Source organism: Melanotaenia boesemani, chromosome 8, assembly GCF_017639745.1.
Source record: "Melanotaenia boesemani isolate fMelBoe1 chromosome 8, fMelBoe1.pri, whole genome shotgun sequence".
In the NCBI taxonomy this organism is placed as follows: domain Eukaryota; kingdom Metazoa; phylum Chordata; class Actinopteri; order Atheriniformes; family Melanotaeniidae; genus Melanotaenia; species Melanotaenia boesemani.
Window position 1 is genome coordinate 5,596,724 of NC_055689.1, and position 18,242 is coordinate 5,614,965.

At 40.6% G+C, this 18,242-nt stretch overlaps 1 protein-coding gene across 1 annotated transcript in view; it reads left to right on the forward strand.

Moving 5' to 3' along the window:
* hs2st1a (heparan sulfate 2-O-sulfotransferase 1a) overlaps positions 1-17,762 on the forward strand; it is a 56,633-nt gene extending 38,871 nt beyond the window's left edge. Inside the window, exons 3-8 of the mRNA XM_041992829.1 lie at positions 6,905-7,155; positions 7,248-7,333; positions 7,457-7,595; positions 9,540-9,637; positions 15,085-15,242; positions 16,473-17,762. Of these exons, the coding sequence (XP_041848763.1) occupies positions 6,905-7,155; positions 7,248-7,333; positions 7,457-7,595; positions 9,540-9,637; positions 15,085-15,242; positions 16,473-16,696 (956 nt within the window). The 3' untranslated portion in view covers positions 16,697-17,762. The remainder of the gene's footprint in view (positions 1-6,904; positions 7,156-7,247; positions 7,334-7,456; positions 7,596-9,539; positions 9,638-15,084; positions 15,243-16,472) is intronic.
* Positions 17,763-18,242: the final 480 nt, after the last annotated feature.

Here is an 18,242-nt window from a genome sequence, read left to right on the forward strand (position 1 = left end):
TTTGTTTTTTAATGTAGACAATATTTCATCTATGTAATGCTGCTTAAATACACAGAAACCGTGACAGTAGCCTCTGATTTCTGAAACAGCTTCTCTTAAATTAAAAAGTAAACAGGATGTACATTCCTCAGAGGTTTTTTCCATACATGACAGCATCACACAGTTGCTGCGGGTTTGTCGGCTGCATCCATGATGAGAATCTCCCATTCCACCACATCTCAAAGCTGCTCTACTGGACTGAGATGTGGTGGCTGTGGAGGCCGTTGGAGTCCAGTGAACTCATTGTCATGTTCTAGAAAGCAGGTGGAGATGATCTGAGCTTTGAGACATGGTGCATTATCCTGCTGGAAGTAGCATCAGAAGATGCTCCACTGTGGTCATAAAGGGATGGACATGGTCAGCAGCAATACTCAGGTAGGCTGTGCTGGTTAAACCAGACCATGTTGGTACTAAGGGGCCCAAAGTAGGCCAAGAAGATATCCCCAACACCATAGATGGTTGTAGCTCAGGAGTTAAAGCAGTTGTCTACCAACCAGAAAGTCAGTGGATCGATTCCACCTAATGTTATGCCAAAGTGTCCTTGGGCACGACACTAAACCCTACATTGCCTTCGGATGTATCTATTGGGGTATGAATGTATGTGATGAGAGAAACCACTTGGTATACAGTGTTTCCCCTACACTGACTCAGCTGTGCTAACTGGTTATTTTCTGTTCTTCAGACTATTCTGTAAATCCTAGACATGGTTGTGTGTGAAAATCAGCGTTCTATAATACTCAGACCAACTACCATACCACAATCAAAGTCACTTAAATCTCCTTTCTTCCTCATTCTGATGCTCAGTTTGAACTTCAGCAATACATCTAAAGTTCCCCATGTAGACTAAATGTCTACATTAGTCATGTAGACATGGCTAAATGTCTACATGACTAAATGTGTTGAGTTGCTGTGATGTGATTGGCTGATTAGAGATTTGTGTTAACAAGTAATTGAACATGTGGAGCTGATTAAAAGGCCTGTGAGTGAACATCCTACATTGTACATATTATGGGTCCACTTCCTGCCATTGCACCATGTCACACCTTTATAATTATCAGATAAAAAACAGCCTTTTAAAGATTTAAATGCTTCTGACTTTTGATTAAAGTGACAACAGCCTGTTTTATACATCTACTGATTCTAATAGACTGTTGTTTAAAATAAGCTTCTGTGATAGCAGAACCAGAGTTCAGATAAATGTTTCCAAAAAGAGAAAGGTTGACTCTGAATGTAGACATGTAGATATTTTACCTCAAGTCAGTCAGTATATCTGATGATATGCCAGGAAATGTGTTGAGTAAAACACCAGGACACATTTTCTATCTCCATCTGTGTACTACAGACCTATCATGATGGGAGTAAGATGAGAGCACTTAGCAGTCAACCATCCATGAATCACCAACGTCAGCTACATGCTGGTTATAAAAGCTTGTAAAGCAGAGCAAAACTAGAGGCTGCTGAAACTCAAGCAGCATGGATCTGGTCACAATGTAATGATTTATTTGGAAATCTTGGGTTTTGGTACCATGGCATTCATGGCAGTGTCACTCCCAGATGGCGGCCTCCCCCAAGACGATGCAAACCATATGAAACAAAAACCTCCGTGAGACAGCTTCAGCTGATTTTTGTCAATGTCTAATAAGCCAATGAAATCTTTTTGGTAACTAAGTCTTTGGAATCTTTGGTGAAAAGCCGTTGTCTAATTATGCTAACATGTTTGATTAAACGAGAAGTTATTGTCACTGAGTCATTGGGGTTGCTAATCATTGAGTCAATGTATGGATTTAGATCAATGTAGATCCATCTGCTGTTACACCCCTAGCTTGTATGCCATCACATACAGAGATCAAGTCGGCAGATTCACTGTGGAGAGCCATTTATTCATAATGAAATAAATACTGAAATTAATAAATATTTTATTAAATAAATATGCCAATAAGATGAATACAAAATAAATAAATGAAATGTTCATTTTTCATTGTTTAACATTATTACTTTTTATTACACTTTCATTTATTAGATGTATTTAATATATTTTATATAATAATTTATTAACAAATTTATTTAAATATTTAACTACAAAATAAACACAAATAACACACATAAACCTGGTACTACAAAGTAAAAGTTTCACATAATTAAAATACCATTATGAAATAGTGTTGATAAATAAACTGTATACAATTTTAAAAAAAAAAATCCATCCATTTTTACCCACTTATCCTGGGTTGGGTAGCGGGGGTAGCTGCCTAAGCAGGGAAGCCCTGACTTGCCTCTCTCTGGCCACATTCACCAGCTCGTCCGTAGGGATTCCTAGGCATTCCCAGGCCAGCCAAGAGATGTAATCTCTCCAGCATGTCCTGGGTCTTTCCTGGGCTCTTCCTCCCTATGGGACGTGCCTGGAACACCTCACTAGAGAGACGTCGAGGAGGCATCCTGACCAGATGCCCAAGCCACCTCATCTGGCTCCTCGGAGGGCAGCGACTCTACTCAGAGCCCCTCTCTGATCACTGAGCTTCTCAGGCTATCTCTAAGGGAGAGCATCACTGCAGACGCCATATCGTATCCGCCTGTCGATCTCCTGGTTCATCCTTCCCTCACTCATGACCTACAACCTGAGATACTCCTCCACTTGGGGCAGGACCTCATTCCCACCTTGGAGAAAACACTCCACCCTTTTCTGGCTGAGGACCATGGTCTCGGATTTGGAGGTGCTGATTCTCATCCCAGCTATTTCACACTTGGCTGCAAATTGCTCCAGTGAGGGCTGAAGATCACGGCCTGATGAAGCCAACAGAACCACATCATCCGCAAAGAGCAGAGACCCAATCCTGAGGCCACTGAACCGGATCCCCTCAACACCTCGGCTGCGTCTAGAAATTCTGTCCATAAAAGTTATGAACAGAATCGGTGACAAAGGGCAGCCTTGGCGGAGTGGAATGGAATGGAAGCGATTCTGATTTACTGCCGGCAATGCGGACCAAGCTCTGACACTGGTCGTATAGGACCGGACAGCTCGTACAAGCGAGTCCGGCACTCCATACTCCCGGAGTACCCTCCACAGGAGTCCCGGGGGACACGGTCGAATGCCTTCTCCAAGTCCACAAAGCACATGTAGATTGGTTGAGCAAACTCCCATGCCCCCTCAAAGACCCTGAAGAGGGTGAAGAGCTGGTTTGCTGTTCCATGACTGGTATGAAAACCACACTGCTCATCTTCAATCCGAGATTCGACCATCTAGCGGACCGTCCTCTCTAGGACCCCTGAATACCTTACCAGGGAGGCTGAGGAGTGTGATACCCCTCTAGTTGGAGCACACCCTCCACCCCCCCCCCCCCCCCTTTTTTAAAGAGGGGGACCACCACCCCAGTGTGCCAGTCTAGGGGAGCATTCAGTTTCTACACAGAAAACCTCAGTGGTTCAAACCAGGAACATCGACGGTGTGGGTTGACAGCGCTAACCACACCACCACTGTGGACATGGTTATTAAATTAAAATAAATTAAATTAAATTAAATTGAAATGTTGCATTTATCCCAGAGAAAAATTAGAATAGTTTTTTTGTGTATAAAATCAATAAAAGTTCATTAGAAGATGAAGAAGATATTGATTTTGCCTGTTCCATGTTATGTTCTCCAGCATTTTAATTGGTTGACTAATTAGGCCAATTAAAATCATTTAGTGGTGATGTCATCATTAATGGATGTCCTCCACACACAAGCACTGTTTTGTTTGTTTTTTAAGATGTTCTGGGCTGTAGCAGTATTTATTGTAGGAGCTGTAACATCCGCCTGCAGGTTAGTTGCTCTACCAGATGAGCTAAAAGCTGCACCAACACACGTATTAAACCACAACAAACCTTTTTTCATCATCTTTCCATCTGGTCTTTTTGTTTCTGAACATTTTTGCGACAATTTAGTCAGTGAGTGTTCATCACGCTGGTAGAACCGTGGTGAGGTGGCTTCTACCCGGATACCGTGCATTTGACTTTGTTGCCCAGTTGAGTGAAATACCACCATGCCTTTCTTTGTTTTATTGCCTTCATCCGCATCAGCCTGTTGCTTCCGCTATGAGAATGCACATGTGACGTGACTTTCTGCGCAATTTGGGGGGCACCAGCTACTGTTTGCATCTACACTTTAAGGTTTCTCACCAGTAAACTGTGTTAATAACACATCTAAAACACGCTGAAAAGCAACATCCTCACCATGATAAACTCACAAGAGAAGTGAAGCGTCGTTAGGATGCAGAAAAACTAATTATTAAGTTAGGAAAGGGATGTTCTCATCTGCACATGTAAAATCCTGCAGCCCTTTCTACATGAATTCTCAGGTGTACCACCTCACCTGTTATCTCATCATCTCGTTCATCTAACTGCAGCCATCTCTACATCTGCTCACGTAAATCCCAAACTGTCCTTTACATCCAAACCACAGTCAACCAGAAGCAAATCATATAGAAAGGTTTCTGCAAAAGTCCACTGTCCTCTGGGATGTTTATCCAAAGTATTCACTGCACTGCACCAAGACGCTGGTAAATTTCCTTTTTGTGAGCTGATCAGGAAGCTGCTGCTGCAGCCTAGGGGAAAAAAATAAGATGAAATACTCCTCAGAAATTCTGAATAAGATGGGGATTAAAAAGACAAGAGCCACTCCCCTCCTGCCCCAAATAATAAAAATTAGTCGACTCTTAGTAGCCGACTATGTGCACCGTTCTAATTAATTAGCTGTGCACATCCCTCACATCATATAGAAGCACTGATCAGAGCCAAACAGAACCAGATAGTTGCAGAAATTCAGCATTTTACACATTAAATAAACAAACTGTGGCTGATTATTTTCTCCATTCACAATGTGACTGCTGAGTCTAAGTCTGTTCAAACTGCAGCTAAAAGAGGTTCAAATCTGACTTTTTGTCCATACGTGACTATTTTCAGTCTGAACAGCATAAATCCGATTTTTTTTTGTTTTTGTCATTTTAAACAGACCACTTTGATATGTGGTTCAGATCCACAGCTGATGTTTTTCAAAGCGAGCTCAGTCTGACCTGTCTGAAGTTCAGCATTTCATCTGAGCTTTGCGTCATTCTGCACCGGAGGAGGCGAGTGGGGAAACACAGCGTGCTGCATGGGACGTCACGTCTTCTTCAACAAGAGCTCTGAACTTAGTGTTAAGACCTGCAGTGTGAATGTAGCTTAAAATGTTTTCAAGAACTATAAAAGTAGAAAGTAGAGTTCTTCAGCCACTTGCCACCAAAGGCGCCTCATATTTCTGACTTGTATTGTCAGGAGTGGGCCTGCTGCTCTATTTCTGTTCCCCTCTGTCTCCTCTCTCTCTGCTTGATCATGAAAATATTCCTAAGATGACATTTGAGCCGAGGTGATAAAGTTCCAACACAAATGTTGCTGCTGTTGTTGTTAGCCGAGGCGCTGCTTTCTACTGACACGTGAACAAATGTCTCCATTACAGCTGTTCTGCATGTTGACAGCCTTTGCCAAGTTCTGCCACCTGACACGTCTCCATCCATCCGTCCAGAGCACCAGATGCAAGCGTGCGGAAATGGCTCAGCTCTGTCCGTAAACCAATCCAGCTTTGATGAGTCCAGCATTAACAGCTGCAACTGACGGGGCAGTGAGACTATGTGTGATCAAGTTCACACAAATGAAGGAGAGAGAGCTGAAATAACAGATAACATCTTAATTGGCCTTTTGGTATCAGTTGCCAGCCCGTAGAGCTGGCCAGGCCTGTCCTCGGCTGCAACTGTTTCTCAGTTGCCAGGCACAGCTTTGAGCTGGACTTCAGGACCCCTCTGGCTCTGCTGAGAGCTCCCACGGGTATTAGGTGCTCCAGTCTTGTTGCCTCCCCTATTCACACACAAACACCCTCCTCCTCTCTACATCCTTCCTGCAGAGCACTCTAAGGCTTTGTCAACAGCCGTCAATCTGGGGTGAATTCAGACAAAGAAAAGCTGGAGCGCATCAAAGGCCAAGCCTCCTTGGTATTGAGTCCATTCACACTCAGACACTGAAGTCTGGCTTTTCTGCAGCTCTTGCTGTGTTAAAACAACCACCTTCGTCATATTAAGGACATCAGTGTCTGTAAATGTTCAGTTAGCTCTAACTTTACCATCTAATTGCTGACTTCTAACCTTTAAGCTGTCACCTCTTGTGCTTCAACTTTCTCCCCGTTATTTGTGTCGAACTAAGAGGAATAAACTTAGTTGGACTTAAAAGTTAAAATGTCAGCATTTTGTGGAACATGTTGAAGTGACTTATAACGTTTATGTTGTCACTGTACAGGAGAAGAGCTCTCTCTCTGTTTCTCTTCTCTCTCTTTCTATCTCTCTCTCTCTCTCTCTCTCTCTCTCTCTCTCTCTCTCTCTATATATATATATATATATATATATATATATATATAGATAGATAGATAGATAGATATGTATGTATATTTATATATATGTATATATATATATATTAGGGCTGGGCGATTATTCGATAAAACCGATAAATCGAATTTTCAATTTCTGGAGATTTATTTTTATGAAAATCTGGATTTTTTTCCATAGTTAGTTAGTTAGTTAGTTAGCAGCAGACTTAGCCCTCCCTCCACACCAGAACATTGTTTGACAGATTTTCAATGAAGTGACCCTTCACTCACGGCTGGCATTTAGCTGTGTGTATAACTGCAGTGAGAAATGCTGCTCTCTACGAGATACAGAAGTCAACTTAGCCCACAAACTCTAGTTAAGAGACAACCTTCATCAGGGGAATTATTTCTGCAGTGGATCCTGTATGATAAGGATCCAGATGGAAAGAGATCACAGATGCATTATGACTCGCCCTCATCTTCTCTCCTTTCATCTCACAGAGCGAGCCATTGCCAGACATGAGGTACGGGAGATCGAGCAGCGGCACACCCAGGACGGCCTGCGGGAGCGGGACCCGGCAACCTCCGTGTCGGACAGCGAGGATGACATGGTCATCATCTACAACCGTGTACCCAAGACCGCCAGCACCTCCTTCACCAACATCGCCTACGACCTGTGTGGGAAGAACCACTACCACGTCCTGCACATCAACACCACCAAGAACAACCCGGTCATGTCCCTGCAGGACCAGGTCGGTTTCTTAGTTACAACACAGAAGTCTGATCTGATTCTTCAGCCAGATGAACAGCACCACTGGACTAATGAGGGTTTTGTTTTGTTCAGGTGCGGTTTGTTAAGAATGTGACTGAATGGAAGGAAATGAAGCCTGCTTTCTACCACGGTCATGTCTCCTTCCTGGATTTCACCAAGTAAACAGATGTTTATGAGATGTTTATTGTGGCAACACTGTAAATAGCAGCTAATTCACCACACTGAGGCTTTGATCAGTAGACTCCCCATCCAAAGGAACCTGACTTTGTGATTCTCCTCAGATTCGGGGTGAAGAGGAAGCCCATCTACATCAATGTGATAAGAGACCCCATTGAAAGGCTGGTTTCCTATTATTACTTTTTGCGTTTCGGGGATGACTACAGGCCCGGCTTGAGACGCAGGAAACAAGGTGATAAGAAGGTAAGAAAAAAAAAAAAAAAAGATCTAATGCTTATTTTTTAACGTTTTAGGCCCAATCCATGGCAAAATGTTAAGAAAGTAAAATTTAAAAAAATGTAACAAAATGAACAAATTTTTTGGGGACATTTACTATTTATTACCATGTGATATGTCAAAATTATTATAGTGTGTTTTTCTGCTTTCTGGTATTTATTAAGGGGGCAGGAGAGAAGTATCAGATTGTGTTCAACAGGATTTTGAGCAAAGTTTTTACCATAAAGTGATGCAAAATGTCTCAGAAACTGTATCAAATATTTCACATTGGGCTCTCAAGTTTTAAGTTTAATTTCTCATATTTTCGGCTTTACATCATGATTCTGCATGAAGGATTTCAGTTAATGAAACATTTAGTTTTTTCTGTCTTAGATTCAGCTTATGTTGTATCTCCTGCCTGATTACTGATGACAGTCTCAGACAGGTTTTATGTTTAGTTTCCAGGTGAGCTTAATTAACCATAAAACTCTGCTAGATCTCTGGCGCCCCTGAACATTATTGTTTTTATTATTAAAAATTGTTCAGGAACCGTAGTATGTAACTCTGTGGGGCAAATTGTGATGGATAACTTACACTGTAGGTGATCTACAGAAGTTTGCCAGACATTTATATCCCGTCTAGGAGGTTTACAATCCATTTACAATGGAAAAAACAAACCTTGGAGGAAAAAGTGGAAACATGGAAATAGTTTCTGTTGTGTGTTTGTTTCAACGCCAATATTTTTTCTCCTGAAAGCCAAGACTTGAGAGAATGATTCAGATGAGAAAAGGCTTGGTCACTGTTGATCTGTGTGTTATTTCTACAAAGTTCTGTTAGTAATAAATTCTGCTTTCTTCTTCTGGTCGGCCTTTATGCTGCTGTATCTATTCATACATTCATTTTACATCATTTTAGCCTCATAATCTGACAGCTGAGGCTGGAAACATGTCTGGATGTTGAGTAAAAGGGTCGAGGTTTTAAATTTAACATTAGAAAAACAGGCAGACAAAAGAAATGGCTTGGAGTTTTGAAGGTTAAAGGGAAGCTACTGAAGGAGGTTGTTCCACGTTATTAAGACAGTCCCATTTTCTTATGTGGTCTGGGGAAAGAAGGATCTTTCTGAAAATGAAAAAAGTGAAGTAGTTCAGTACCTTGTGAAAGAAATGAAAACATCGGACATTTCAGGAAAACTTCAGTGAGATCATTGTTCTTTTAAAAACTGTGATCCAGATTAAACAGGTTTGTTCAGATGAAGGCAGATCAGTGAAAGTCTTCATCAGGAAAATGCATCGTATTCAGAGGTCAGCTGTTAAAAAGCCACTGATGAACAGCAGCAGGTCTCTGAAGCTGCTGGTGAACATCTCCATCAGGATCCTCCAGAGACTGCAGTTCATCGAGCTGTCTCGTCAGTACAGTAGACCTCCAAACAGAAGCTTTGGGAGGAAATTCTGGTCTCCTCCATGAGATCCAGGCAGAAACAATTCATGGACTTCCAGGTTCAGTGATGAGAGAGTTGTTAAGGTAATATCAGAGAAGGATTCCCTGTTAACATGGACCTGGATCTGAAAGGACAATGTTTCTTCCTATTTGTTTTTAGAAAAAATCTCCTACATGATGAAAATAAAAAAAGAAAAATCACTCAAACTGCATTTACTCTCATTTGCATTGATTATTTAAGATAAATCAACAAAGACATCATATGCAGAATAGTCTGGAACCAGCAGTGGGGTTTGTTCTATAAAATTTCTTCTAAAGGAACTTAAGGAAGGATTTCTTGCCCTTGTTTTAGGCAGTAATGTCCACACGTGTTCTCCCTCTCTGCTCATCACAGAATTGATTTAAGACCCGTTGTTGTCCTGTGTGAACAGATACAAGAGGAAACTGCCTGCATCCCTCATCCCTTTTCTTGGTGTTTGTCCGGTTTTGTTTCAGACATTTGATGAATGTGTATCAGCTGGTGGCTCTGACTGTGCTCCAGAGAAGCTCTGGCTCCAGATTCCCTTTTTCTGTGGTCATTATTCTGAATGCTGGTAAGTATTCAAACACCTGCTGTTAAACAATTATCAGCCAAAGCATTAACTCCCTCCCTGCTCTGGTTGCAGCACTCCCCTTACAGTAGCAGGAAGGCAGTGAGTCCCAAAAAATCTGCACCCGGTCTTCAAACTCCCCAGTCTCATAGTATCTGATGGCATCCAGAATAAGCAGACTTAACCCTCAAAAACCCCTCTTCACAATTACATACACATATATATATATATATATATATATATATATATATATATATATATATATATATATATATATATATATATATAGTAACTATGTAACTTACTATACTCTTGACATCACAGACGTGAGGGAGATGTAATAAGAAACACATTTACTGTTAAACCAAGATAAATATCTACTCTCTTCCATCCCAGTTACCTGTTTCTCTATAACTCTCTCTTTCTTTTCTCCCTTCAATGCATTCAGTAAACCCTGATCTCTGCGTGGCAGTTCTTCTTCTTCTTTTTTATATTTTGTGGCAATTGGCAAAAACGAACTGGTGTATTACTTCCACCAAGTGGTCTGGAGTGTGGAGTCCAAGTTCTCAAAACATTAGTTTGTCTGCTACATTTTCCCGATCCCATGCCCAACCCCCAGCCTACGAATCACTGCTGCAGTTCAAAGTTCAGTTCACACATTTTAAAATGAACTAGTTCAGCTCATAGTTCATAATTCAAGTATTTTTGAAAAATGAGCTAGTTCATAGTTCTTTTTTTATATATATATGTTGCTGCGAGCTATTACCCTCAGAATACAGAATACCACCCATTCAGTCCACGCTTGTAACCAGCTGCAGCTTTTACTCCTACGGTATAAAAACAAGGAAAAACTTGTGTTTTTTTAATGAGGAATTATTAAACTATCTGAGGTAGGAACCAGGCTGAGGTAGGAAACAAAGGATGTAGCTCAAACTGCAAAACATTTAAACATTATTTATCTTTACATTAAGTCACTTTTCAATTTTTTCCTGATGTATTTTTTTCTGATTTGTTTGTCCAAAGAAAAGTTGTAGAAGTGCAATGTTCAGCCCAAATGAATAAGTAAAAACAAATTTAAAAAAAGACATGCAGACCATATGTCTTGCATTTGTCAGGTTTTTGAAAGCTGAGGGTTCCTCTTTCCTCAAAGGCTGCAGGTCTCCGACAAAAATCCTGCAGAAGGTTTTCCAGCTGGCTGAGGATGAAGACCACGGAGCTGCTGCCACTGTACACGTTATTTAGATTTGGGTGGTAGAGGATCTGCTTTAGCACGCCGTTGCCAAGTCTTTAGACTGTTTTTAGTGACATTTAGTCCTCGGAAGGTGAGCTGGGTGCTTTATTTCAATATAACGTTTCAGGTTTGACGTTGACGTTGTTGATGTCCTGAGATCATCACTGACCTTTTCAAAAATATTTTTTAAGTGATCATAGGAAGATGCTGTAGTGATCATTGAGTCAGAGATGATGCTGCTGTCTTCATTGGATTTTGCCTCCATGTTTCGCAATTTGATGACGCATGCGCCGTGCGGCTCTGTGGTGGCTGGTGTTTCCAGATTTGGTGTTTTTCACCTAAAGATTAAGGCCTGTTTATGATGGTTCTTAGCCAGGATTTTGCCTGGAAGGCTCCATGGAAATCTGGAACTCCCTTGAACAAAGATCAACTCTGAGAGAACGCCGTTCACAAACACCAGAATGAGCGCTCTCACAATAACGCTCCTCGGGCAGAAATACAGAACGTTCAGTTCACGTTCACCCAGAATATGAACGAGTTCATGAACGATCGTTCAAACTCGTTCAGGCACAACACTGCACGGCTGTAATGCAGGAGTTTTATGCTAGACTCGGTCTGAGCAGTCACTTAAATATCTGCTGGAACTGGTTCTTAGTACAAAAACTAGTGAATATTAACAGATCCACAGTTCCCTGTGGTTCTAAGAAAATATTTCAAAGTGAAAATTTTCCTGTTAAACTTAACACATTAGGAAAAACTTCTGTCTGTTAGCTCTTTCCTCATCTACTAAGATCCAAACAAGGAAGAGGGTTAAAAATCTTTGGAAGCGAGTGTGTGATCAGCAGCTGTGAGGCAGCTGCAACCTGCTCCCACTGGCCACTTTTTCATGGGAAAGTCAGAGTGCTGCTTTTCATCTCCGGACAGGCTCAGATTCTTACACCACCACAGTTAAACATAAAGGTGTTTTTTTCTAACCGTGCTATTTCCATCATCAATATCACTGCCATAATTTCCCATAAATGCTGGCGTGTTTACATCCATAAAGCTGTACTAGAAGTAGTAGCAAACCAGTTAAAATCCTCTATTATTGCATGCATATGATGCCAGTTTGGAGTGTTTTTGTTAAAATAGACTAAATAAAAAATAATCTAAAGAAATATATATATATATATATATATCTATATCTGCACATCTTTTTTTTTAAAGGTAAGTTTTGGGGTTTGTTGCCTGGCAACATTGTACCATAATGATGCATAAGTGAAAAATCAGCATTTATTTCAGAAACATGTAAAATATTCAACAGTTTCAATAAGTTGCCGTGCACACTGCTACTAATGTAAATGTAAAAGTCTCAGTTTTATGACTGAGTGTTGTCTGAGGGTAAAACTGTGGAACAACCCATTACAGTAAATGTTTAGAAGAGTCTAAGCGTCATTTTTCGAACTTTATACAAACTACAAATCAAAACATAGATCACAACCATTTACTAATCAAGAAACTGCAGTCAAATGTCGGCGTTTGATCATCAGTGCTTCATTTTAATAAATGTTTCTGTCACTTTTCTGTCTTTTCTGATTTGCTTTGCAGTCATTTTTCATGTTGCTCCTCAATGAAGCAGATTTCCTACACTTTTCTACCCTCTTCTTTCTAGAGACAGAATGTGGCTGAATTGCATTTGCATTAAACTAGCAAAACGTTTTGTGGAGCAATATAGCAAAGCTGTTTCCTTTTAAAAAATCCACCAGAAAGGGTTTCAGTGTGGCTTCCTGAGAGTCATGTGACAAATTAAAGTATTGTTATTGGTGCCCTGTGGTCTTTCCTCCTTTTTTTAAGTATTGCATCTTTGAAAGGGATGCATTTTGAAAATGTGCCAGCCTGACGGTGATTGTGTTACCTGAGGGACAGGGGGTTTAAAATTGTGTTTTTGAATGGTAAGAAAAAAGCTAAGTGACTTGATCTCGGTCTTTCCCCAATAGTATGTGTCTGCAGACCCAGAGACCCACAGTTCTTGACCCGCACTTACAGGCCCCTAATATTTTTTGCGACAGTGCCACCTACTGGATGATTTGTAAAACTGCAGTTTAATTTCTGGAGCAGCAAGTCTTCCAGACCAGAGGTCCCAACCCTGGTCCTCAAGGCCCGCTATCCATTCAGGTCTTAGAGGTCTCCCTGCTGCAATACACCTGATTCACATTAATAGCTCGTTAGCGGACTTGTGCAGATCTTGTCAGAGAGCTCTTTCATTTGAATCAGGTGTGTTGCAGCAGGGAGACATCCAAAACCTGCAGTGGGCCTTGAGGACCAGGGTTGGGGTCCTCTGCTCCAGACTTTAGACGAAGTGGCAGTTTCCAGACGAAACTGCGACTATTAAATCAACATCCAACCTAAATCCCTCTTTTATCCTCAAAAGTTAAAATTTTCAAGTTTTTTTAAAAGTTAAAATTAATCTTAAAAGTAAAAGTTGCATTGCGCCCAAATATAAATACTAATCTTTAATTGCTTATGAAGCTTCAAACTAAAGACTTTCCAGATCAATACTTCTGATTCTGAAGAAGCCAAAAGTCTTTTCTTAGAACAGCTTTGAATGTTAATTACTGTACAATAGTTTAAAAGTGTAGTTCATCCCAAAACCGAATTGTTACATCAAACTACTTAACAAACCAAACAATAACAACTGATTAAGTTTAACCTGAATATGTTTTCCTTGAACTTTTTTACACAGATATATGTATCCTTGTATACATTTATATATCACTTTCACACGCGTGCTTCCATAAAACAGGAAATGTTTGGTCTTTGGTGTCTAGTCCTCAGTTTTTTTTAACAGAGTGAAACACTGAAACAGTCTGAAATGTTTTGACTGTTCAGGGAAATCTGCAGAGAAAATAAAGAAATCAAACACATCTCTCACAAAGTAAAAGAAAAAAATAATAATTCAATATGTAAAAATCATGGTCACAGTCAAAAAGAACAGAGAAAAGCTTTACAGCAGGTCCTACATCTGTCCAGATGAGACAAGTTTGTCCTTGCTGGAGTTTTGTTCACCCGGTCAACACTTTCTCTCCAAACATCATCCATATTGGTCTCCAATGAAATGGAGGACACTGTCAGGAAAAGACAAGGGGTCCAGATGTGCAGGTCTAGAACTGCTGGTCTCCGGGTCTGCAGACACATGTTTCTATCTGTCCCTGCAGCTGGATTTGGGCAGGTGAACACCGTCATGTATTTGGCGCCACACGTTGGCTAAGTCAGGCTCAGTTATTGCTTCTCTTTTTTTACTCCTCAGCTGTCAGCTGTACCGGTTTTGAGTCACACTGCATCACATTAAGCCTCATTGTACTTTTCTGTCACACCTTTCTACTCTCTGATAGCTACTTGAGCCGTGATCTGTTCTGTCTGCATCACGCGGCAGTGGCTCAGGCGGTAGAGCAGGTCGTCCAATGATCGGAAGGTCGGCGGTTCGATTCCCGCTCCCGCAGTCATCTGTCGTTGTGTCCTTGGGCAAGACACTTAACCCTCCTTGCCTCCAGTGTTGGCATCGCTGGTGTATGAATGTGTGGATGAATGTTCGGTGAGGGTCGGAGAGACCGTAGACGCAGACTGGCAGCCACGTTTCCGTCAGCTTGCCCCAGGGCAGCTGTGGCTACACATGTAGCTTACCATCACCAGGTATGAGTGAGGAGTGGATGAATAATGGATTCACACAATGTAAAGCGCTTTGGGTGCCTTGAAAAGCGCTATATAAATCTAATCCATTATTATTATTATTATTATCACGCATCATCCTCTGCCCTTACATTCCTGCACTCGTTCCCTGTTTTCGTTCTGCTTGCCACATATTAAACATTTTCCCTACAGGTAGAAAGTTCCTATGAGACATGAATACATACTGAGGATAAAAGGGTTTCATTTTTGCCAGTTTGTTTAACAAAGCCATAACAAAATACAGTTTTAAATAATCTTTTACTTTTCTTATTATTTAATTCTGATAACACCTGCTATGTTTTTCTGTCCAGTATTTTGTCTCCTGTAGATTCACAGCCTCAATCATTCACTTACTTACAATTCCCGTCCAACTTCTTTCTGTATGTCAGTATGCGTTTCTACCTTTCCAGATGTGTGGGCCATTTTCCATTAGCAAGAAAATAAACTTGGAATAAAGTGTAATATGTCCACATTATTAGACAAAAAAAAGAATAACATGGTGTCCTTTGTGCAGGAACGTGGGCAGCCAGTGGGCCCTGGACCAGGCCAAATATAACCTGGTGAATGAGTACTTGCTGGTCGGAGTAACAGAAGAACTGGAAGACTTTGTCATGATGCTGGAGGCCGCGTTGCCACGTTTCTTCAAAGGAGCCACGGAGCTGTACAAAACAGGTAACTCACCTGCTGGACACATGACGTGTGTGTGTACATATATATATGTGTGTGTGTGTATAGATAGATAGATAGATAGATAGATAGATAGATAGATAGATAGATAGATAGATAGATTACTGACATTGTGTGTGCATGCGCTTGCATTGTATCTGCCTTGTAGCTGTCTTGATTGCTTTTTTCTGAACTATGATCAATATCCGCTCAAGCCTCTTACCAGTGTTGTTATTGATTGGTTGAATTAATTGCAGCCACAACACATAATGTGGAGCAGAGAAGAATTCAGCTAGACTGAGACAGAGATGTGCAGTGCCTCAGCATGATGTTCATTGCTTTCAGCTGCATAAATGTAAGAAATGTAAGAACTGGAGGTAATGATAGAAAGACTTAAGATTTACAGCTTACCCTTTGGTTGATCTGCAGAAGTTTTTCAGGCATTTATATCCAGCGTAGGAGATTTATAATCTAGCCACAAAATGAAGTGTTTATACTATCTGGTAAATCCACAATGATCCATGATATCACCGTTATTTATTACATTTTCATCATAACAAAAGATCACTGTCAATACTATGCTGCTAAAAGACCTCTTTTTTTACCTGGAAGTCATGATGAAGACACTTCCTGTTAAATTTTCCACCAATCAGATTAAATTGACAGTGATATCCAATCAGGAGCAGCCGAAGATCAACAAGTGAGCGGAAAGTTAAATGTCAGTCTGAAAAGAACAAAGATAATGGTCCTCTGTGACTGGAATGAAGCCAGTTGGAGTTGGTTTTGTGAGGATAGATCAATGGTAGAATAATTACTGTAAAAGGCAAAAAGAAGTGAACTTGAGGAAATGATATGCAGATAAGAACCAGTTTGGTCACTGTTGATCTGTGTGTTATTTCTACAAAGTTCTGTTTAAAAATAAATTAGGATTTGTTGTTTTGGTTGGCCTTTATGCTGCTATATCTATTAATACATTAATTTTACATCATTTTAGCCTCATAATCTGAAAACTGAGGCTGTCCTGGAAACTCATGTCTGGAAGTTGACTGGGATTAAAATGGTTTAATTTCTACAAGTAGTTTTACATAAAAATAATAAAAAAAAAAACTGGTGGAACAAAAATAGTAAAAAAAAAAAAAAAAAGAAAGAAACAAGCTTGGAGTTTAAGGGATAGAAATACGTCTATAAAGATGTGTGTGTATGCTCACAGTTCAATTATCTCTTCCTTCATTACAGGAAAGAAATCCCACCTAAGGAAGACCAGCGAGAAGAAACCTCCTACAAAGGAGTCCATCGCTAAGCTGCAGCAGTCGTCCATCTGGACGATGGAAAACGACTTCTATGAGTTTGCTCTGGAGCAGTTCCAGTTCGTCAGGGCGCACGCCGTCAGAGAAAAGGACGGGGAGCTCTACCTGCTGGCTCAAAACTACTTCTACGAAAAGATTTACCCTAAAAACTAGAGGCTCATGTCTGGGGAAGAGTTTGGGGTAAACAGAGTACCTTGTGGACACATGGCTGTGTAGTCAGAGGCTAAACAAAAGAAAAATTGAAGCGATGTGAGACGTAAGGACTACTTCTGATGGAGAACTGAATGTAAATCAGCTGCAAATCAGACGTAAATCGTCACCAGCTGCTCGTGCCAACTGGACGCGGAGCTTGTGTTTTGCCAGCAGGTTGCATCCCCAGCAGCTCCTTCACTCTGTGTTCCTTCCATGCCAAAGTTCGCCTGTGCTGAGGCGATCCGGCCAACCGTGGATCCGGTGTTGACCCCCATTTGGCCTCACTGTACTTTGATTCTGAGAAAAAGATAAACATTTTCATTGGCTCTGTACTGTTTGGTTGTTTTTGGTCTCTTTACAGTGATTGTCATCGTTTTTTAAAACAAAGTTTCATGACATCACCACCACAAACTGACTGAGACTTCCTGTAGGAAGTCGGCTGCTTTGCTGTGTCTTCGGACTTGCAGGAGAACATGTGAGGGTATCTTTTTGAAACAGTTGCTCGTGAACTCTTCACCAGGGCAGGTGTGTGTGTTTTATACTGTACTTGATTTGTGACTCTTGTAACTGTTGGCAGTGATGGATGTTTTTACACATGATACATGATGAAGAACACCATGATGAAGATGCTGCGTCTGTAAATATTTACATCTTTTCCCAACCATTTCATTTCAAACCATCTTTCACTTTTCACTCAACATTTAATTTTTTCAAGTCATTTCACTGGAAAACCATGGAAACATGGGAATTTGTTAAAAATTTTACTTTGCGTATTTACTTGCTGAGAGTTTTGTGGGAAATAATTTTCATAATTCTTTGGTACTTGGTTATGTAAGGCTGCAGCAGGGAATTGCTTCACTCCAAACACAAAGACTGAAACCTTTCTGTAACGTAACCCCTGTGAAAGATTTTAACTCACTATTGTGATTCATTTAAAATGTTGTTTTTCTGCCTGAGGTTTCTGCACTGTTTTCAGTGTTTATGCTAAGCTAACCTGCTGAAGCATTATATTTAACAGCTCTTCTTCCGTTGTGTTCATTATTGTTGGGTTTGTGTCATTAAAAGCCCTTTTATTTGATTTTATATCTACACTATAAAACCTTTAATACCCAAAAAGTTGGGATGCTATGTAAAATATGCATTAAAACAAAATGCAATGATTTACAAATCTCATTATACAATATTCTTTCTCAATTTGAATTTGATGGCAGCAACACGTTTATAAATAGTATTTTCAGTGATGGTGGTGGTGGAGAAGACGGTGGCGTTTCTGGATCCTGTTCACATCTGACTTCTTCTTTGCATGATGAAGCTTTAATTTGCGTTTGTGGATTTCAGGGTGAACTGTGTTCACAGACAGTGGTTTCTGGAAGTCTTCCTCAGTCCATGCAGTGGTTTCCAGTAGAGAATCATGTCTGGTTTCAATGCAGTGCTGCCTGAGGACCCCATGTTCACCAGCATCCAATTCTGACCTTCCGCTATGTCCTATACATACAGAGATTCCTCT